The sequence below is a fragment of the Xenopus laevis genome, chromosome 2L (assembly GCF_017654675.1).
Source record: "Xenopus laevis strain J_2021 chromosome 2L, Xenopus_laevis_v10.1, whole genome shotgun sequence".
Taxonomy (NCBI): Eukaryota; Metazoa; Chordata; class Amphibia; order Anura; family Pipidae; genus Xenopus; species Xenopus laevis.
In genome coordinates this window covers 164,068,144-164,092,296 of record NC_054373.1, presented here as the reverse complement: position 1 = coordinate 164,092,296, position 24,153 = coordinate 164,068,144, and the positions used below count along the sequence as shown (strand labels likewise).

General features: G+C 40.4%; 1 protein-coding gene across 1 annotated transcript in view; it reads left to right on the top strand.

Annotated features, from left to right (window-relative positions):
- LOC108708699 (microtubule-associated tumor suppressor candidate 2) overlaps positions 1-24,153 on the top strand; it is a 262,184-nt gene that overhangs the window by 30,202 nt on the left and 207,829 nt on the right. The window contains exon 3 of the mRNA XM_041582652.1: positions 13,543-13,749. Coding sequence (XP_041438586.1) covers positions 13,543-13,749 — 207 coding nt within the window. The remainder of the gene's footprint in view (positions 1-13,542; positions 13,750-24,153) is intronic.

The window sequence follows — 24,153 nt, the reverse complement described above, 5'->3', positions numbered from 1 at the left end:
AGCAATCGTTTTTATAAATAACTTTAAAATCGCTGAAAATGATTAGTAAATTTATATTGGAAAGTTGCTTACAATTATGATTTATTGTATTAGGTACATTTTTAATTTTGAGGTTGACTTGCCCTTTAACAGTATGAAAGGAGCACCAGAAAAGATACTGAAAGTGATGCTACAAGTGGAAAATACAACTTGATTATATCATGTAAAATGTCCATATTTGAGGCACTTCTTGCAAGTAATCGTATGCAAGAGGTCTCTTTTGATTACCAATTGTTTTAGAAGTGTATGCCAATATTATGCTGCTCAGACTATTGTTTTCTTTTATAGACTGTTGAACGCACTGATTTCTGTGTAGCTATATTTGTTTGAACTAATTACCAATCAGCCCTGCGGCATGTCTGTTTCCTTTTACATTTCTTGTCTGTTCAAACTGGAAACCTGTAAGTACTCGGGTGATTAGTAAGTAGGGTCTCCTGACTCCTATCTGCATAGTAAGTGCATAGTTCTGCACTAATGACATACACCGCAGAGTTTCAGAACTGCACTGAATGGTCAGGTGAGTATAGCAGTCTCAGCACATGCCTGGCCTGAACAAAAACATTCTGCTAGCCCACTGCTGGATCCAACATCACCATAAATGACTGCAGCACATAGTGAATAGTGTACTTGATGCTGTAGTTGTAGCGCTATTGTAAATTGAGTGCAACGTTCTCTATCTAGAAGCTCCACTCCCAATACTGTGCTCCGGATGAGACCTTAAATCTTAGGGAGTAAGCCCTTGCAAACGATCTGGAGGCAGGGTGTGGTGTAACTGTAAAGATGCAGGGTGCAATAATTGGGCGCCAGTGGTTCTTATAATTTAACCAATGAACATATTTATTGTGCAAGAACAATCCTCAATGGAGTGTACATACAGAACAAACAGGATCATACAGCAACAGTGGATAGGCATATACTCACAGCACCTTTGGTCAGTAGCTGTCCCCCACAGGTATGGGGACAATGTACACAACAGCCGCTCGGGGTACATCCAGCTTTCAGTCTTTCCCCTAAGTGGAACCTGAGGGGAAACTCACATCCCTAGGTCTGTACCTACTTCTGGTCAATTGGTACCCGGGATCCGAATCCCACTCACAATCCTCGGAGGAGCCTCAAGCTGCTCAGATAAATAACCTGTCTATCTGTCACTCCTAGAGTGACCTCTTAAAGGAAAAATCAACCTGTGGGGGAAAAAAACCCTACCCCCCACCCCAGGTAGACCACCCTCCCTCCTCCCTCCAGGCTAACAACCCCCCGGGAAAATGCCCCATACTCCATACTTACCCCTCGGCGCAGATTCTTCCAGCGAAGTTCCACGCATTCATCTTCCATCTCCTCTGTAAGCTGACTGAGAGATCGGTATTTCTGCGCATGCGCAGTTGGAGCTGTTTGCAGGTTTGCGACAACTGCCCAGTTGGTGAGTAGCCTATCCTTACTAGACCTGACCTGTCTAGGTTCCACTCGAGCTTTGCCTGCCTGCTCAGGCCAGAGCTAGCACATGATGGACCTTGAGCACCTGGCTACCCAGTATAAGACTTTATACTTTAGCACTGTCACTATTGTGAACACCAAGGGGCATAGCTTTAAGCAGGAATAGGAACATGTCCCCCTCCTAACTCTATTTTAGGACACAGTTACACTAGGGGACTGCCTGCTAAATAATACTGGGAGACTAATTTACTAGTCCCCTACATTGTCACTATATATTGAATTGAGCACACACCGTACACTTATTTGATGCTGGGAATCACTGTGCCATTTATTAATGGGTATCACTGTGCTCTCAGGATGACACTGCCATTTAAAAGGCATTTTGGTTGCGGAAAGACATTTTTCTTTTGTATGCAAAGCAGAAGGAATCCTAGGAAGGAAGCTCAGGATAGCTCCTAGAATTTCTTTTTTCTGGGCTGGTAGCAGAAAACTGTCCCAGCACAGAGTACTTCTCAGCGAGCACCAGGACTGATCCTCTTCTTCTGCTTCTTCTTTCTTCCAAGTCCCAGGGCAGACGAATGCGTTTGCACCTGCGAAAAGAAAGAAGAAGCAAGAAGAGGATCCCTCCATGGTGCTCCCTGGAAGAACCTTGGGCCGGGGCAGTTTTCTGCTAATAGGAGCACAGACCTGGGGGATAAGATAAGTGAATACAATCACTGGGGGGGTCATTAACCTTAGACACCCCTTTAAGTTTGTTTCCTTGCCTTCTCCTTTAATGTTTCAGTCAATTTCTTAACCAGACAGTCTGTTTTTACATTCTTCATGCACACATCTGGTCCAGAAGAAATTTGTAAATCAATCCATTTCCGTTTATTGTCATGATCTGCCGTAGTCCATAAAATGCTACTGCAGTTATTGACAAACGACTGCAGCGTGAACAGTAAATTGCCTGCCTGTTTATTGATCAGGCTAGAGAAGCGTGACAGATCCAGTTGCACCATATTAGTATCCTAAAGATTCTGTTTACTTCGATGTACATATGTATGCAGTCCTATTGAGAATATGAAAATGAGATTATCCCAGCAAAAATATTTAAATGTGTTTTTAGGAAGCTAACCTCCCAAACAGAAGTTTGGGGTTTTCTCTAGCCATGGCTGGTTTGAGCAGCAGCAACATTCCAAAGCAGCATAGGACATCCATATTGGACATAGCACAGTGGGATCCCTGAAAACTGAATCAATAAACATTGTTAATGTTGTAATTTTTGTCAACATATTTGCCATCAGTGATTTTATATTGTAAGTCTGCCTACAGCTCACGATGTTCCAGGCAGGTATTCACTGCTAGAGGCACAAAGCACATCAGAAATCAATAGTGAATACTGCCAGGAGACCCTGAATGCACACTCATAGTTACATAGTTAAATCGGGCTCAAAAAAGACCAAGTCCATCAAGTTCAACCCCTCTAAATGAAAACCCAGCATCTATACACACACCCCTCCCTACTTTCACATAAATTCTATATACCCATACCTATACTAACTATAGAGCTTAGTATCACCATAGCCTTTGATATTATGTCTGTCCGAGAAATCATCCAAGCCATTCTTATAGGCATTAACTGAATCAGCATCACAACATCACCCGGCAGTGCATTCCACAACCTCACTGTCCTGACTGTGAAGAACCCCCTACGTTGCTTCAAATGAAAGTTCTTTTTAGGGGATGCACCGAATCCACTATTTTGGATTCCGCCAAACCCCCGAATCCTTTGCAAAAGATTTGGCCGAATACCGAACCGAATCCTAATCCTAATTTGCATATGCAAATTAGGGATGGGAAGGGGAAAAATATTTGCTTCCTTGTTTTGAGACAAAGGGTCACGCAATTTCCCTCCCTGCCAATAATATGCGTATTTAAATTAGGATTCGGATTCGGTTCTGCCAGGGAAAAGGATTCGGCTGAATCTGAATCCTGATGAAAAATGCATAATCCTGGCCGAATCCAGAACTGAATCCTGGATTCGGTGCATCCCTAGTTATTTTCTTCTAGTCTAAAGAGGTGGCCTCTGGTACGGTGATCCTCTTTATGGGTAAAAAGGTCCCCTGCTATTTGTCTATAATGTCCTCTAATGTACTTGTAAAGTGTAATCATGTCCCCTCACAAGCAGCTTTTTCCCAGAGAAAACAACCCCAACCTTGACAGTCTCCCCTCATAATTTAAGTCTTCCCTCCCTCTAACCAGTTTAGTTGCACTGTCTCTGCACTCTCTCCAGCTCATTTATATCCCTCTGAAGGACTGGAGTCCAAAACTGCACTGCATACTCCAGATGAGGCCTCACCAGTCAGTTTTAAATCAAATAGGTCAGTTTTCGATTGAATTCAAATCGTACAAATCAAAGTAATAGCGCATTGGATCGAAGTCGATTTGAAGTTTTTCCAAAAAAAAAACCTTCGATTTTTGAAAGCCCACCAATTGACTCCAAATAGGTTCTAGAAGGTTCACCATAGGCTAAAACAGCAATTTGGCAGGTTTTAGATGGCGAATGGTCAAAGTCGAATTTTTAAAGAGACAATACATGATAAATTTAGAATTTTTCGATTTTTTTTTTTTCAAATTTTGAATCTAATTTGGACTATTCCCTAGTCGAAGTACACAAAAATTAGCTCGAAATTTGACTTTTTTAAATTCGAATTTTCACTTCGACCTTTGATAAATCTGCCCCTAAATTAGTGTATAATTTACATAATCTCCAAGTGGAAATGGCACACCAACTGGGTGTTAGTGGAATGGGATGGCTTTCTTTTACATCTAGGTGATGTGAGCAGTAATATGAGTGCAGTCGATGGCTCCCAGGCAGTTTGAAATATCCACTCTGCCTTCAGTTGAGGGGAAAGAAATTTGTCTTTAAAAGTGTGGCAAAATCGCCCTCAGCACTTGTGTGAGTATCCTGCTGAAGGTGGGCTGGCTCATGCTGATAACTCGTAAGAAGACCTGTTGGAAAGTGCCACTGCCCAGGAAAAGCAAAACCGCAAGCAGTTTGCATATCCCGGGCAGGGCCTGAGACCGTGCTGTCATTGGTTCAAGGTACTGGCTAACAAGACCATATACGTGGCAAGGTCTGGATTTGTAGCGAGACCACAAAGGCCTGGGCCTAGGGCGGCACATTTTTAGGGGCAGCATGCTACCCAGCTGCATTGTTGCACCTCACCAGGAGAAGCAGAGCTGGAACCAGAGGAATGGTAAAACTGTGCGTGCACGCTGCGTGCGCACGTCGGGGGAGAGGCGCAAGAGGCAGCCAGCATCAGAGCTTATGGTTTAGAAATCCAGCACTGTTCGTGGCTCAGACGGTACATCCTCACATCATCAGGCAGCCCTTTAAGGGAATGTGGAGCACTCCAGAATTGACAAGGCTGCTGGATCCTAGACAGCTCCTGCTGTTCCTCTGCCTGGAGTCTTTCCCGAAGTCCAACACCGAACAGAGGAATTAAATTTGGGTGAATGTGGGCTGGAAATGCCATAGCTTCAAATGAAACTAAAATGGGGTCTGGGGTAGGGTTATATACCTTAGCCCAGCAATCCCCAACCAGTGGTTCTTAAGCAACATGTTGTTCTTCATTCCACTACAAAATTCAAGTTTTGGAGGCATAAAGACATAGGTTTAATCCAACAGAGCCTCCTGCAGACTAGCAGTCCACATGGGGCTATCAATTATTTGGCACTCCCAAGGAATTCTTGCTTGTGTGTTTCCCCAACAGTCAAGTGTGGCTCACTGGTAAAAAAAGGTTGGGGACCCCTGCTCTAGCCAGTCCTTTCCCAGCATTCTGTGCAGTCGTTATCCCTTTCCTGAAGCAAAAGCAAAGGACAGGTTGTCAAAGTAAAATCTCCTGCCATACACGCACCGAATATCGCACAAAACAAAGTTTTATCAGTAATTTCTGTGCGTTGGTGATGTACGGCCCGGCTTGAAACCAGTGATACCCACTGGTTTACCTGCGGGTCAGTCAGGTTCGGCCCGGCTCCTGCACAAAATCTTCTGGTTGCATGACCTAGCATTGCTGGCTCTGGACCCTAAATGTATGGACTTTAGGGACGTCACTGCGGGTTGGGATGGGCGCGGGTCTATAAATAGAGGGGCCAGGTATGGGTTGGGAGGGGGGCGGGTTAGGGTCGGGTATGGGTCAAGAATTTCTCAACACCCGCACACCGCTACTGTGCGTGTATGGCCACCTTTAGAGTACCAAAGCAAAGAACTGAATGGTTTCAGGGTATAGGATGTGTACCCAGACCAAACCTACGGAATCACCCATCAGGAGGGTGCCACCCTGCTGTTCATTTAATAAATAATCTTAGATACATATGGTAGAAAACCACAATTTTTAATTTCCTTAAGAAAACTTGAAAATACATGTATTTCTGTTATTTTGTAATAAAAACCTCTTTTTAGACCAAGAAAGAGCTCTGTGATATTCGTTTTACCTTGTCAGCTGAGTTGATACGCCTTGACAATAGCTGCAGAAGTGATGAAAGAGTCACAAAAATAAAGTATTGATTTAGCGAAAGTAAAAACACAGAACAATTGGCCGTGATTGAGACGTGTATCTGCACAGTGTGCCAGCAGGGAGGATCCTATGCGCAGTAGAACATCTGGAAGCGTACGACTGAAGCATTCTCTCTGAGCAAGCAACTGCTAACATGGCATCACTACTTCTAGCTCGACATTATGCAGCTGCACAGATGGAGCAATCCACAGGCAGACATGAAAATTACGAGTACACTTAATAATAAATCAGCAATTAGCATATGCACAAGACAAGTGAGCATCCATGTCATCCATCAGCATATTAATCCCTTCAATTAACCAGGTACATGCTTAAATATAAAATGCCATGTTAGTACAAAATGTGCAATGTTTCTTCCATTTCATTTTCCTTCTATCAATGGGACTGTGTGACAGTGTGGCTTATTGGGTGACTAAAATATTCTGTACCTCTCAGTTGGAAATGCTGTTGTGCTTTTCATTCGTCTTCAAAATACACCTTCTAGTCGTCTGAAATACCATGTCCTGTGTTTTGTTGACATGTGTAAAGATATCCCAGGCAAGGAGGGGTATGGTGAATCCTGGTCCTTCTTAATACAAAATTGCAGGTTCTCTGCATCCAATTTATTATTTAATGTCATCATATTCTGAAGACCATCCAAGGGTTGATAAAGTGAAGAACAGCCATATTTTTACTGTAAGTGTTTGTATTGGTCCCATCTAGTTCCCACTAGGCAAAGAACGAGGTGTCCTCCAATACACATACATCATTGTCTCATTGGTAGACCTGAGCAGTGTTCATTCTATTCTATTTATCTGTTTTAAGATGGCAAAACAGAGGTCGGTCTTCCTAGTTATCTGGCTGAACAACTTATGGGCAGAATGGACAGATAACATTCAAGGAACCATAGAATATATGGCAACCTTTCTGTTGTTTCAGCTGTTTGGGCAGACAGCCCAAATGGACCAACATGAACTTAACATAATGGTAAATGTATGGCAGCACTACACAGATCAGTAACTAGTGACTTTAAAAAAGCAAATACGTTATTCTCAGAGAGACACCAGATCCCTGTAGCACCTCTACGAGACAAATCTACAGCCATCGTTGGACCGGCCAGGCAGAGTACTAAATGATCTCTTGGTGAGCCATAGCCAACGACAACTTCCATCAGAAATTTCTTATTTCCATCACAGATCTATATGACATCTTGTATTTAGCACTGTCTACATCTAATTGTGAGTCCTCAATATTAGTCTCTCTGGTGGGTCCTACAGACGCAGCCGACACTGCCTGCAGCACCAAAGAGATGACTTCCAGTCTTACACTCATACAGTATACTGTACTTAACTCCTCCTACATTATGGGGGTTATTAACTAAAATCCGAATTTATTTCATATTTTATTTGAAAAAAAAAAAAAACAACCAAACTCCCAGGCCTGATTATACTTATTTATTAATAAAAAAAACTTGATTTAATGGGACCACGGAAAAACTTGATAAAAACAAGCAAAACCCAAATTGAGTACAATATGTCTCAACTCAATGGGCTCACAATGTTCTCCTGTCAGGTGATCCTGGAACATGACTGGCTATTGTACTCTTCGCCTTCTTCCATTTTGCCCTATGGCACTGTGATTCAAGCTCTACTGAGCCAATTTATCAATATATGAAGAAAAGTCTTTAAATCTGTGGCTAACTGCTTTTCATTTTCTCATCAGACACAAATTCAAAGAAAAATGTAAAAATAGCAATGTACTCTTTTATTTTCCTTTGCCATATGTTAATTAATGCCATTTCAATCATTTCCCATAAGAGTTGAAACTTCATATTTTCTATTGTTACTGCACAGTAAGACTCACAAGACTGCTGAGCGTAGGGATTTTAATCCTTGCCCGTTACATGTTTTAAATGAGCAGAAACACTCTCCATTAGCCTAAAGATAAGATTTTCTGGATAAAGAACTAAACCCTCCAACTGTGAATGGAATCTTAAGGTGGCCATAGACGTAACAATTACGATCTTTCTTGGAAAAGATCTTTCCAAGAAAGATCGTTCGTTTCAATACACACGTGTAGAGCTGAATTGGCAGATATACAGGTAGATATACGGGAAGAAACAATAGAATTCTACCTGTATCTGACGATTCAGCACTAACAATGGGTGATGTTTGGGTCCCTTCAAAGGCACCCGATCAAAATTTTCCGTCCAGCCCGATCGACGAGCCGACCGATATCCAAGTCTTCTGCCGATATTGGTCGGCTCTTTTTCCACCATACACGCAACGAATATCGGACGAAAATTCGTTTCGTACGATATTATCTGTGTGTCTATGGCCACCTTTACCTACAGGCTTAATCCCGTGAGGTTTCAGTACCAATGGGGAACTAAAGCATAAGGTGATTAAAGTGCATTGTGATCTGAAACATTCATTTATTTAGGGAATCCCTTTAAGTCTTAAATCCGATTGGGAGGCTCTAATTCCATAAAGTTTGGATGCAACCAAATCTTCTACATTAGATTCTACGGAATATCAAACCAAGTTAAATCCAACCAAGGACAATCAACAACATTTGCAAAATGGTAACATTAAGTTCAAGGTACCTTAATAATTGGGACTTGATTCCGATTCATCAGAATTCATCAAATCAGAATTCTTGAAAAAGAAACTGGGATGTAGCCAAATCCTAAATGGAGTCAGGGCATTCCAGAGATGTCTAAGAATTAGTAGCTCCAGACAACTCAAACACAGCAATTTTGTTTATTGTCTCGTTTACAGGGTTAACTTCATAAGTCGAAAGTTTGCTCCAGTTCTAGTAACCCATCAACCAATATACAGGCAACAGTGACTGCTCTGTTATTTGAAAGCAAACTCATTATTGGCTGTCAACCCTCACAAATTGTTTCCTGGAATGTGAATATAAAGTAACTTTAGGTGGAAAGGGTTTTAACTCCAGCATTTCTTTCCAGGTGGAGTATAGTGATGGGCAAATTTATTTGCCAGGTGCGAATTCGAGGCGATTTGTGCGATTCGGCGTCGGCGCATAAATTTGCGAAACTGCCGCGAAAATTCACTGGCGAATGTGCGCCGGCCGGCGTCAAAAACGAGACGCCGGCACCGCTTCGATAATTTTTCACCATTTCGCAAATTCGCCCATGACTAGTGGAGTACCATATTCCATGGACTCAAAGATGCTAAAGACTCAACTGGTTTGTTTCTGCTTACATATTCTTAGGTTTTCTGTCCTCAACCTACCTGTTACTTCTTAGCACTTATATTTCAGCATGATTAAATCCTATTTGCCAGTGGTTCAAAATCTGTAGGGATGATTCTCTAGGGGAGCCCAGTGTGAAGGCCAGTTAGGGTGAGATTTGGGGAGAATGCATTTTGACAATTCTTCCTGGGCTTAAAGGGGTTGTTCACCTTTGGGTTAACGTTTAGTATGAGGTAGATGCTGATATTCTGAGACCATTAGCAATTGGTTTTCATTTTTTATGTGGTTTTTGAGTTATTTATTTTTTATTCAGCAGCTCTCCAGTTTGCAGTTTCAGCAGTCGGATTGCTAGGACCCAGATTACCCTAGCAACCATACATTGATTTGAATGAGAGACTGGAATATGAATAGGAGAGGCCTGAATGGAAAGTTGAGTAAGAAAAGTAGCAATAACTATAAATATGTAGCCTTACAGACTATTTGTTTTTAGATGGGGTCAGTGAGCCCATTTGAAATCTGGAAAGAGTCAGAAGAAGAAGGCATATAATTCAAGAACTATGAAAAAAATCTAAATAAAGACTAACTGGAAAGTTTTTCTTAAAGGGATCCTGTCATCGGAAAACATGTTTTTTTTCAAAACGCACCAGTTAATAGTGCTACTCCAGCAGACTTCTGCACTGAAATCCATTTCTCAAAAGAGCAAACAGATTTTTTTATATTTAATTTTGAAATCTGAAATGGGGCTAGACATTTTGTCAATTTCCCAGCTGCCCCTGGTCATGTGACTTGTGCCTGCACTTTAGGAGAGAAATGCTTTCTGGCAGGCTGCTGTTTTTCCTTCTCAATGTAACTGAATGTGTCTCAGTGGGACATGGGTTTTTACTATTGAGTGTTGTTCTTAGATCTGCCAGGCAGCTGTTATCTTGTGTTAGGGAGCTGTTATCTGGTTACCTTCCCATTGTTCTTCTGTTTTGCTGTTGGGGGGGAGGTAGGGGGATGATATCACTCCAACTTGCAGTACAGCAGTAAAGAGTGATTGAAGTTTATCAGAGCACAAGTCACATGACTTGGGGCAGCTGGGACATTGACAATATGTCTAGCCCCATGTCAGATTTCAAAATTGAATATAAAAAAATCTGTTTGCTCTTTTGAGAAATGGATTTCAGTGCAGAATTCTGCTGGGTCAGCACTATTAACTGATTCATTTTGGAACATTTTTTTTCCCATGACAGTATCCCTTTAAAATTAGCCATTCTATAACATACTAAAAGTTAATTTAAAGGTGAACCACTCCTTTAATTAGTGTGAGATGTGGGATGAACACTTATTTGTTGCCCTAAATATTCTTTAAAATATGGTTGACTTACTGAAATATCAATATTTTCATGTATCATAACCTGGTTATGAGCCAGGGGTGGCCTTGACCAATTTTTGGCAATCGAAGGATGACTTGAACTAAAGTGCGAAGACCACTGCCATATACTGAACAGGACATTGAACAAACATTTTATTATGTGGCAATTAAATCATGCCCTGTCCTCAGACTGCCTGGGGCTGCAACACATAGAAATGGCAGTTCTACAAATTCTGGAAGTTTGTCACATATCTGTGAACTCACATAGCAATGGGCACTGATAATATTTGGCATTTATATTCCCCTGAAGGCTATAGATTGGCTAAAGTGTCACAACCAATTAAATGGAAGTGGATGCCAATGCCCACCTGTGTGTGACAAATTCCTTGGTCATTGAACGTTAGCAATGAACTGTAACTGCCAGTGATTGCACTGATTTATAGGGTGCCGGCCTGATTACACCATAGCATTAATTATGAATATCCGTCATAGAACTTTCATTAGCAATATCATGGGTGACATTCATTTCATGGTAACTATGAGCCAAGGGCACTCGGCTGAACTTCCCTATAAAGAAAAGCATTCTTTTAAATTGTCACTTGCTTGATGACATTTTTATTCCGTAGGCATTTGACACATTTCTGCGTAGGTTAATTCTAAAAAGTGAATTGCAGAGCAATACATTAGGCTAATTGCCTGTAATATGAGGCCTCTCGTAGGTTTAGTGCAGATGTTGATTGCAGTAAAATAGCAACATGGTTGTACAGAATGAAAAAAAAGACTTCTACCCCCGAGTTCTGGACTTAACTGTAATTTAAAGGAACCTGGTCATGGCCAGATTGTTAGAATATGGAGAAAGAGTTAGAACTGGATGATTTAGTTATGGTATAAGCTTATGGTAGAAACAAGAAAAAACTGAGAATCATCCATGTCTGGGTCCATCCTGGAGATCCTCTGGTACTCCAGCCAACTAGTCCAACCCTGTGTATAAATGTAGTACTTCCTAAGAGCCCTTATGCCCACCACACAATTTGCTTGGGTGTGTGTTTTAATATATGTTTTCACAAATTATTTATATATAATATATATTATATATATATATATATATATATATATATATATATATATATATGCCCAAGACAGCAACTGGCACACAAGTAAAGGTGGCCATTCACGGCAGATATCTGTCCAGATTCGGCAGCTTATCTGCCCTTGTGTGGGGGATTCCGATGGGTCTCCTCGATATCAGGCCAAAATTGGGCAGGTCTGATTTTTTTCCCTGCGACCGAGGACCGCATTGGCTAGTTGATGTGGTCCTATGATCTGTTGGTGCCCATTCTCTTTCTTGTAATCCAATATCGCCCTGCTGTGGGTGGGCATATCAGGGGAAAGTTTTGCTTGTTCACAAGGTCGCCAAATGAGCCATTTCTTCTCTATATTTCACCCACCCATTTCTTCCTCCCCCCTTCTATTCTCTCTTCTGATCACCTTGCCAGGTTCAAGCAGCTGAAATATGCACAGCCATGGGGCTCTAGACCTAAGGTGGCCATACACATAGAGATCCGCTTGTTTGGTGATTTCACCAAACGAGCGGATCTTTCCCCGATATGCCCACATTGAGGGGGGCGATATTGGGCTGATCTGATCATAAGCCCTAGGGCCCAAGGATCGGATCATAATGTTGCCAATATGGGCAGTCACATTGCAGGAAAGACATTTCAGCCAGATATCAATCGGGGAAGTCCGTTGGAGGGCCCCACACACAGGCCAATAAGCTGCCGACTCGGCCTGTTGGCAGCTTTTAGCGGCTCATGTGTGGCCACCTTTAGACATGGGTTTTCCAATCTCCCAGACTTTGCTGAGTACACAAAAGGTCATAATGCCAATAGATTTAAGCAGTATTGCTGATTCTTACAGGTCTGAAAGGGGACCATCACCGAAAAAATAGGATTTGGAATAATTTTATCACATTAGTAAAGCAAAATAAACTTATATTACACAATATAAATTATTTGAATATTGTTTCCTTCGGTCTGGGAACTCTAATTATATAATTATACTAATTATAACAAGCAGGCAGGAGCCATTTTGTGGACACTGTTATTAAGACAAACCTTGCATCATCTCAAAGTCTTATTTGTGCACCAGAATGGGGGACCTAATGTCCATCCCCATGCCCTGGTTACACAATTAAATGGTGGAGAAAGAAGGAGAATGTGGGAAGTGCAGTGACATCTAATAAGTACTGAATGGAAAGTGAGGATGGGCAGGCTATATTTTATTGACAGCTGAGATTTTTTATGAATGCTTTAATAAAAAAAAATTTGAATTTCACGTTTAATTTGAAAAGGACTTTTATTATACATCGGTTTATGTCTGGTGACAGGTCCCAAAAAAACGTTTCTACTTTATTCAGTTTAATACCTTGTTTTAGAGATTTGACAGTGTTGGGGACACAAGCCGATTTGGTTAAAGGAAAAATTCACCTCTGGAAATAAAAGGGGAGAAAAGAGGCATGTACATGAAGGTAAAGGCTGTTGAGATTGAGGTGAATGGGGCAAAGAGAGATAAAGTAGGGAATAATAGGAGTGATTGTGGGCACAGATGACATCAGGGTGAAGATGCACAGAAGAAAAGATTGAGGCATAAAATTTAAAACAGAAATGCCTGCGGAGACACAAGAATATCAAAAAGAGAGAGAAAAGGAAGAGAGAGAAAAACAGAATGGAAAAGATAAATGTATTTAAAGACACATGATAATGGTTATCGGTAAATGGTAAATAGTGTAACTGGCCATAGGAAGGTAAGCCAGAAGTGCACAAAAGTGATTCAATGGCACGAAGAAGGTTTTGATTTATCAAATTAATATTTTAACATTAGTAATATATTTTGAGAAAAAAAACAGTATTAGATTCTCTTACCTGAAACTTGGTTGCTCATTACTTTTTGTTTCCTTTGCAGAGGATGCGAAACCAGCAATGATTCCTAATGGTGCCAAATCGAATCTTCCCAAGCCCTGTCATTCAGGCCTTCGTCCGCCTGGCTATTCCCGGTTACCCGCTGCTAAACTAGCAGCCTTTGGATTTGTCAGAAGCTCTAGTGTGTCATCTCTCTCAAGTAACCAGTCTACTGAAAGCATCCAAAGCGACCACAGCAGATCAGCCAGCGGTAAGATCTTTTATAAATGACTTTTACGAGGAATTTGGCTGAGCATGTGTGGCGATGTTTAAATGTAAATAAATGTTCATTTCGTAACTTGCAAATCATAGTATATCATGCTTAAATACAAACAGTATGGGTTCATATAGAATAGGTGCTAAAATGGGCACAGAATAATAAAATGCGAAACACTTGCAAAGTCTACTTCCACTAATCCTAACTAACCAAATTGCCAGTACAGCTATGGGACCTGTTGTCCAGAATGCTTGTAGACCTGGGGTTTTCTGGATTGTGGATCTTTCCATAATTTGGAAATTACCTTGTCTACTAAAAATATTACTTAAACATTTAATAAACCCAATAGGCTGGGTTTGCTTCCAATAAGGATTCATTATATCAACTACAATGTACTGTTTTATTATTACAGAGAAAAAGGAAATCATTTTTTAAAAATTTGGATTATTTGGATAAAATGGAGTCTATGGCCATTTCGTAATTCGGAGCTTTCTGGATAACGAGTTTCCTTGGTGCGCAAGTTGAATGCTCAGTGCAAAAGGGAGCCCTGTACCTAATACCTACCTTTGCATGTTGCACCTATATGCTCCAAAGTTATTCATGTTGCACCAGTTTAATCACTTGCAGTTTAATGCAATTAAGTCCCCAAAGCAAAGCAAATAGTGACAATATTCCATGGGAAGAGTGTATGGATAAATAACGTGACTGATATTAATACTTACTAAGACAGGGAGCCTAATTAAAAAGTGCAGTCAAATAACCAGATATGGATGCAGAGTGCAAGCTCTACAAGGACTTGGGATCCAAAAAACACCTAGAGCAGTTTTGTAACAATTGTTATTCATAGAAGTATTTATTGCTTTCACCCTGGTTTTCACTCTGATACAACTCTATGATCAGTCACTTCTTCCAGGAACAATTTTTGAGTGTTTTTAGTGGGCCGCACTTCTCCTTTATGGGTCTGGTCTCCATTGTGAAAACCACATCTTAATTATCTGAAGTGAAGGAGCAGAGAACACTGATGAGTCCTGAATTGGACAGTTGAAAAGTGCAGAACCGAGGGAACTGGGATAGCTTACAAGCTATCCCAGTAATAGGTATCATTTGTCCTACATCGTTCCAGCTCTCCACTTGCGCTCCATTTACAGGAGAGGAGCATCGCCGCTACAAAGTCTCCAAATCTCTACTTGAAAGTGCATTATTTTTAATGGAGTTCAAGGACTTTGTTTCTCTCTGGAATGAGAATCATCTTGTCAGCCCAGGAGAAGAACAAAAGAGGCAAAAAAAGTTGAATTTACAGTCTAAACTTCTTGGAGTAATTGATAAATCTGCCAACTTTTCTGAAAGAATTGCCAGCATAGTCTCTACTTTTAATTTATTCGCCTGAAGGTTTGACACATCAGATAAAGTAGATCACATTGGGGATACTGAACGCTCTTTCTGCTGTGTCTGTACGGCTGCTGATTGCTGAGGCTTGTCTCCTCTGGATATGTTTTTACAGCTCCAGCGACGCAGGCAAAAATCTCAGCTGAGAATTCAATATTATTTGAAAACTATATGTATTCAGATTTAACCTATTTTAGCTCATTTTTAGCCCTCCAGCAGGGAAAGGATTAATGATCTTTGTTATTACACTAGATTGTGTTTATTCCATATAAACAAAGATGCATGATAAGAATAGATTCCTTATAGTAAAGTCTCCCCACAGTTATAGCAAAAAAGGGAAAGTTGTGCTCACGAATACATTTTAAATCATTAGGCAAAGAGTGCGATAAGGCTGTGACCAAATGAGATCCACTGCACTCAAACCATTATCACTATATTAAGGACATTAAGGGGCAAATTCACTAAGATTCGTAGTTGTGCCAAGCGTAACTTCGCCACACTTCGCCAGGCGTAGTTTCGCCAGCGCTCCGCAAATTCACTAAAATCCGAAGTTGCGCTCAGGGGTAGCGTAAGGTTGCGAAGTTATGCTAGCAATGGTTAATTTGCATACGGCACCAAATTCAAATTTCAATGAAGGAATATGTAGAATCACTACAAATGCCTGGGAAACCTTCAAAACATCAAAAAAAAATTTTTTTGTTGCCCTACACATGTGCCCACTGTATAGTTAAGTTGCCATGAGTTAGGAAATGTAGGGGGGAAGGAGGGGAGCCCCAAAAATTTTTTCGATCTTTTTCAGCCTATCACCCATAATATAGAAAAAACGCCAGCGTTTTTTGGGACTTCGAAAAAATTTGAACTTTTTTGAAAATTTTTATTTTGCCCTACACATGTGCCCACTGTATAGTCAAGTTGTCAATCTTTTTCTTCCTATCACCCATAAAAAAAATAAAAAACGCCAGCGTTTTTTTAACTTTTTTTTGAAGCAATCCCTATCTACTCTATTGCGCTTCGCCTGGTCTGAGGTGGCGAAGGAAGTCTAGCGTAAAAGGTAGCGTTCAGAACAATGCGCGCGTTAGTGAATTTGCGTAGTTACGTCCGTTGCACAAATTCGCCAGGCGTAAGGGTGCGAAGTAACACTAACGAATGTACGCCAGCGTTCGTTAGTGAATTTGCGAAGTAAGGAAAATGACCAACGCTAGCAAATTGACGCTAGCGTTAGGCGCTTCGGCACTTAGTGAATTTGCCCCCATGCCTTTTGCGCATTTCCCCCATTTGTAATAAAAGGCAGTAAGTTTGGCCAAGGGCAATAACCATACCATCGAAGGAGAAGAGAAGCACCTGCAATCTGGAATTACCCTGCAATATGCAAATCCCAAACAAGAAATGATTAAATCGCCTTTCATGAAGACCATACTATCCCTGTTCCAGCAAGTTAAGTAAATAAGAGAAAGTACACCTTTTACATTGTATATTGAAGTGACAGTTACATTAAAATTACATTTTGAAAAGATGTAGACAGTGGGATTTCAAAGAAAATCTAAACCCCAAAATGAATTGACGTAAACTTACAGTGTTTTTCTGAGCACCTTGGCATATTTGCAGGTTTAGACTACTAACACCAGACTTGAATTAACAATAGCACTCATTGAAACATGAATATCTGTTAGAATAGGTCACGACCATGTTATTGAGGCAGAGGTCTGGTGCAATCGTGTCATAACTTTTGTGCGTAGGCACAAACATGACTTAGAGAGAACACTGTGTATACTATAGATAATTACTGTAAAATTAGACATTGGTGGCCTTTGAGTCACACTGGGAAAAGGGTCATTAAAACTTAAAGTTTTGAAAGTTCAAACTCAGCTGGAATCAGAAGTCTGTGTGAGGGCACCAGCAGGAGAAGCTGACTACATCAGTAGGATAACTGAGCAAAAGGCCAAGTGGAGGAGTGACATATATATATTGCAATGAAATTTAAATAAACCAACTATAAACAGCTTTCATTGGCATCTTAGTTTTATAATCTATAGTCCATAGACTAGATGAGAATATTCTGAAACTGTATTTGTATAGTGTATATGTGCCAGTTATATTTACATGCTGTATGTAAGGATACCATTATTTTTTTAGGAGACCGTATTCCTGAAGCTACATATATAGCTGAGCTAAAGCTGATCTCTTGTTTGCTGAATTACTGAGGACTACCTGAAGCTACCTGCTTGGGCATTGTCAATTAGAATACGCCAGTTAGAGATAGTACAGATACACAGTATTTACTCCCTTGAAACCATAAATATCAAACAGGGATGCCGTTCAGTAGACTCTTCCTAATGAGTTTGTTGTATTACCCCATAAATCTTGTTCTACAAAGTAGAGGATAGCTGACCAATTGGCTACATACTTGGTTGACTAGAGAGAAGAAGGCAAGATCTATTTTAGAAAATATAGAGTGAGTATCGTGTGTGTGTATAAGTGTGTATATAAACTGCCTGAAAGTTGTTGGGAGAGTGTGGAGATTCTCCTGCAATATGCAAAGCAAGTAGTACAACAGATAAGCAGTGGCATAACTATAGAGGAAGCAGACCCCCCAGACTGCACGGTCTGCTTTGTCTAATGTTACAAGAAACACCCCCCTCCACGGCCATTATATTACCTTTGGCCAGGGAACGGGGATGCAGGCTACTCCAGCGCTTAGGGCAAAGACATACACTCAGATTCGGGGAGATTAGTCACCCAGTGACAAATCTCCTCTTCTTCGGGGTGACTAATCTCCCCAAACAGCCATCAGCTGGCAGATGGCAATCGGTGCGCTTTGTTTTCCGAAGACGCCCGGAGTAAAACGAATCGCACCGATTGTCATCACGCCGGCGGGACATTACATTCTAGGGCCCTCTGAAGATTTTTTTTGCAGGGGAGCCCGGCACACTGTAGTTACGCCTCGGCAGATAAGTCATAAAGAAGCTTCTGAAATAAGACCAGCTCTAAGTTCACATCTTCTTGTATGTGAGTCTGTATCTGTTGGTAACATTTTTAGAGTTATTTCAAAGTTATTTGGCCTTTATATTATGTAATAATCCAAATACAACTTGCTATTCACTTTCTCTGAGCTAAATAAGTCAGAAGACAAGATCACCCTTTTGGAACAGGACATGGAATGTTTCCTCTGCCACCATCAAACAGACCAAAATGATTGATGAGATTTTCCTGTGTTTTTCTTGTCTGCATAACTATTTGGACCAGCAGCAAAAATTCTAGACTCACTGCTCCCCGTCCCCCAATCCCACCCCCCAGGTTCCGGCACCTTTGCTTAAAATTTTTAGTAAAATTAAACCACACCCATTTTCTTTTTTGCAACAGGCAATGGGCAGCTGCATGTAGAGTGTCCACCTGCAGAAGGTGAAATCGAGCTTTAACATGCAGAAATATATCAGGACAGTGGCACCATGTTATTGTTCTGTACTGGAATACTATAATGAATAATTCAGGAGAGGACACAGCACTGCTTTTGAGTGCTTATACCATGGCACTTTATTTATTAAGAAAGATTTTATGATGAGTTTGTTAGGGGCTTTGTATTCAAGCAAATTGCTTTGGCACAGCTCAGATCTATATTCCCCAAATAGCGCAAGTTATTATTTGCTGTCTGGTCACAACTCTACAGACAGATGGAGGCAATGCTGCTAGGGCACCGCTTGCTGAACACTTAACTTTGTCTGATAATCACGCTGGATTGGCCGTGACAGCAATCACTGGTCTGGGAACTGTTTTGGGTGATTGACATCTCCAGCAAAGGTTTCGGCAGCTGTCATTGGCAGCAGAATATAATCAGTCCAGTTTGGGTTGGACGGCACCAGTAGTGTTTAGATACACAGACATAAATAAAGCTGTTTCTGTGTTTCAACCACCTTAAAGGAGAAGGAAAGTAAAAAATTTAATCCTACTTCATTGCGTGTCCCACCAGGCCCCCTCCTGAAATTCCGTAGTAAAAACTTGTATATCACTGCTGCATCTGAGCACTAACACGCCGAAGTTACGGCGCTTGTAACAGTTTGGCGCGGCCATATTCAAACTGGCGCGTCACTTCCGCCTTGCGCTCTGTTGTTAATGCGCATGCGTCTCTTCGTGACCCTGTGACGTAATCGCCTGACATTGCGCATTCAAACTGCAGGCAAGGAAACAACCATCGCGATCAAAGCTAGATAGTGCACTGTTTTTTGTGTCTTTTGGCTTTCACATTACTACAGACCTCAGTCAGACATACCCGATCGCTGCCTGCCTTTCTTTAATCTCAGCGATGACGAACGGAGGTGTCATGTGACCGCATCGTCATCGCTGCACATAGAAGAAAAATTATTGTAGTGCGCATGCGCAGGGCACGGATGCAAACGATTGCGCATGCGTGTGCCCTATTCTGAAGGATTTGTGGACAGAAACAAAGGTATGCTATTTCATACATGCTTACACTTTTTTAAAAAACGATTGCAGCTAAAAGATTGAGTGAAAATCTAATGAGAGATTGCTTGCTGGTACTTATATCTACTATTTATAGGCAACACTTACAGCTTAAGTAATTTTTTGGCTTTCCTTCTCCTTTAAAGGTATAAGAAGAATATATTGCTTCGGCTTGTCCAGTCCTTAATTTTTCTTTTTTTAAAATGATTTCCTCTTCACACTGAATGCTAATGTGATATTTATGATATTTAAAATGCCTGGAGTGGATCATTATCACCCTAGTGAAACTGGGTTGGTTGACATATCTGTGTATCATAGGACAGTTCTGTAAAACTACAAAACAGTCAGTAAGCTAGACCTTTACTTTTATATGAATGTTGATCAAATTAGATACTGTATAACATATATGAAGGAGCTGGAGGTCATTATGGATCTGCTAAGATGGTTGAGATAATTAAATTGACTTGTTGGCAGCAGATCGGTGAGTGGGATGATCTGCAGCAATTATCATTTTATTACCTCTATATTTAATAGTGGCAAAAGCAATCCTGTGCTTCCAGATCATAGTACAGGTATGGGATCCAAAAACCCAAAAACCTGTTATCCTGAAAGCTCTGAATTACGGAATGGTCTCCCATAGACTCCATATTATCCAAATAATCAAAATTTTAAACAACTATTGCCTTTTTCCCTGTAGTAATAATATAGTATATTGTACCTGATCCAAACTATTGTATACAAAAAAGTCGCCCATAAACTTTAATGCTTTTCATGAATTTTTGCAAATTTTTCAGCAGTTTTGCTATATGAAGTGATTAGATAATTAGATAATTTACTGTTCTACAAGACTAACCTCAGAGCAGTTCTTGGTTTGTTCCTAATAACTTACTGCTCTGCAGAGCTGACCATCTTCTTTTTCTTCTCGACTTATCCCCCATCCTAATCTCCTAATTATTGTTGATGATTACACCAATAAATTGCTTTTGCTTCTATCCCCACTTGCATTTGGTTGCTTTTTTTAGGATCAAATGTTCTTTTTCCTATGTTTTCTGCAGCCATATTAGAACTGCATTTGGCTTGATCGTTATTTTGTTATTTATTTGTTTGTTTTTCTTTTAATTGGAGCTCTGCCAGTGTCAATATGGCATTTTACTTTTGTCCAAGTAAAAACTGTAAGTCTGTATGCAAGCCTGGTGTGTCTAAATGACTGAAGTAGCATATAAAGAAATTACAATATATATTAGAAGAGACCCAAAAACAGTGCAATGTAGTAGCCAAAATAATTATAAAAATTAAAAAACATTTTATAGTAGAACCTCCATTTTACGTTTTTCAGGAGACCAGAAAAAATGGTAAATCAGGGAAATGTATTATGCATAAGCTATAGCTGGGACCACTAAACAACAATGTACAATGAGGGAAAACTTAAAATCAGGGGATGTAAAATTGAGGTTGTAGATATCAGAGTTTTAGATTTAAGCCATAAGTGGTTATTATCAAAGAACAAAGATTATAGAACACAACACTAGTTACAGAATTGCTGTGTTGTAGAAGAAGCTCAAGGTTAAAGGCCATTCTGTTATTAGAATGTAGAATGTTTGCACAGAACAAGGAATACATCTGTTGTCTGATGTCACAAGTATAGTGCAAGGCCAAGAAAGACACATATAGTTTCAGAAACTACAGCAAGATACCATTCTGGACACTGTGCTGACACAGTAGTTGCACCTTATATGGCTATTGTACTGAGACTGAGTCTGTCCCTAAGATGGAAATAGTGACACAGTTATGCTAAAACAAGAATGTTGATTGGATGCCACTGGATCAGCCCCATGGAAGAAGAAATGGTTAAAAAAATTCATCTGTTGTATTTCTAATTATCCCCCAACGTCCTCACAAGCTTTCAGGATGTGTGAGCTATTATTTAATACTCTGTATTGTAATACTCTGTATTAACGTATACCTCAAATAAAGCTTTCTGGTTAATTTCCTGAGAGAATCTGTTTGGTTCAAGTCAGGCCCAGGGGGAACTTCGGGGCCAGGCTCGATTTGAGTAAGTATTTATTCAAATCCAAGAGGGACTTACTCATCATGGCTGAGAATCTTATATCCCTGGAGGACTATAGGAGCATAAATCCGACAAAGGTTTCACTGTATTAGGACATATATAGCCTAACGCATTTCGTGCCAAACGGCCACTTACTCATAGTCATTTGGCACGAAACGCGTTAGGCTATATATGTCCTAATAAATGATTTTTTACTTTTTTGGCTACTGCATTACTGTTTTGGGGTCTTTCTAATATATATTGTAATTTCCAAATTTGGCAACCCTTGGACTGTGAGTCTTTTGAAAAGTCCATCATATTATCATCTTTTTCGGGGGGATTTTTTGTTACCTAACGTTGTATCAGGAGCAGAGCTACACATCACTTCTTTTTCACAAGTAGCATATCAATCCTAGATGTATGAAATGTGTTTAACCTGTTTATTAACAGATACTTCATATAGCAGAAGCTTAAAAAAAATAGTCATTGATTCATATGTGACTGCCAGGGAAATTCAGTTACGGGAGATCACTTGAAATACAAAGTTTATTTGACACAATCTCCATGGATTCTGAACTCACAAAGAGTCACAGCACAGAAAACAAAGAACTGCTCTTAAAGCCAAACAGGTGGCTTTGCCCACAAGGCCGGACAGGGTAGTAGTGACCAAGGCTAGCTTGAGAAAAGAATCCATCCAAGTCAAGGGGGTTCACAGGGAAATCTGCATACACAGAGTTGTATTATGTTTCATTACTTTCTATTGCAGAATAGGTGGTTCCATCTCTAGCACTGGGAAAGGAGCCTTGATGGTGTGACGAGCAACAGGCTAAAGGAACAAGGAATAATGGAGGAATAGGACACTGGGGTAAAGATGTAATGCAGGGTCAGGAAGGAAGTTAGATAGTTTAAGATGTATTGATTAAAGGAGCTTGGTTTGCTGCTACCCATTCCTTGCAGAGGAATGCTTACCATAATCGAGGGGCTATGGTGGGTGTGATCTCTTCAAATAAGCTCCTATAAAGGAAATTAAGTAAGGTTGTCTGTCATGGTAGGTAGCCCTCTGGTGGTTTTTAGGTAAACGGGCATTGGAAGTGTATTACTAAACATGCAATGCTAGGTTATGTTATTAATTGTGAAAGTTGTACTTCTATTATTTATATTTATTTGAAGTGTTATTACATGTAATTTTTGGCCACTAGATCTTCTTTGCCCCAGCGAGCAAATTTATTCCTGTGCAATAACCCGTGACAGGCAAAGCAAAATGTTTTTGTTTGTGCAGCTAACAGCTGGCCTAGTCCATATTTTCCCTCCAAGTAAAGATCTAAAGTGGTTTGTGGGCACTGCACCAGTAGTGGTTAAATTGGGAAGCTTGCTTGATTTTTGCTGCTCGGTCAGGTGCATTTTTTGTATTATAAGGTCATTAAAAAGGCACTTCTTTATTGCAGCTTGAGTGCATTTAGAACTTCATGGTTTGTGGGAGAACTGAAATATTTATTGAAGCTCCATATATTTAATGAGCATCCATGATTTACAAATCTGTTGCTACAAAGACCCACCATGTAAGCTGTGTAACCCACAGCAGATGAGCAGATACTTGCTTTAAAATAGATGACTAGTAAATGCTAAATGCAGATTGATTGCAATGACAGCCAATGATCACATTATAATGGTGCCAATGCACACCATTGGGAGAGGACCGCATCAACGCACCAATGAAGTTCTCACCCAGATGGGGGGAAAAAGCCTGCATGACTGATATCTGGCTGATTTTTTTTACCAGATATTAATCGGGCAGGTCTATCGGCAGGCCCCATACAAGCTGCCAACTTGGCCCAAAAGAACTAAGTGGCAGCTTTAATTGGCTGTGTATGGCCACCTTTAGCTTTAGCTAAATAAAGAACAATGGAGTTTTATACATTTAGTTTCCCTTTAAACAAGCAATAACACTATGATATACACTACTGAGAGCATGGCACAAGTAAATACATCTTATATGTACTTACTTGTAGCGTGCATATCATTTTTTTTATCTTATATTTCCATTTTACACACAAATATAAAAATACAGGTACTCTGTAGGGACCCTGTGATAATAAACACACCAGCACCTACCCAACCTGACCTTTTGCTTTCGATTATGTAAGTATATGGGGCACTTTGGCAGTTCCAATGAAACATTAAACATGGATAGTTTGTATTCTTCACTTTATCTTTTTCATTGAATGTTCATGTCGTTGTGTAGAACTCCAGATGACAGGATGTTTTAAGACTGAGAAGTGAGTTGTAGTAACCATTGACAACCTAGCATTCTCTCTCTCTCTCTCTCTCTCTCTCTCTCTCTCTCTCTCTCTCTCTCTCTCTCTCTCTCTCTCTCTCTCACACACACACAAACCAAGGACGCACACACACATGCTAAGTTACATGAGCCAATGAATAAACATAGCTGTGTCTCACACTCCCACACCACTTCCTGTTACAGTTAGATCTCCATTATTTCCTGTCAGGTGACG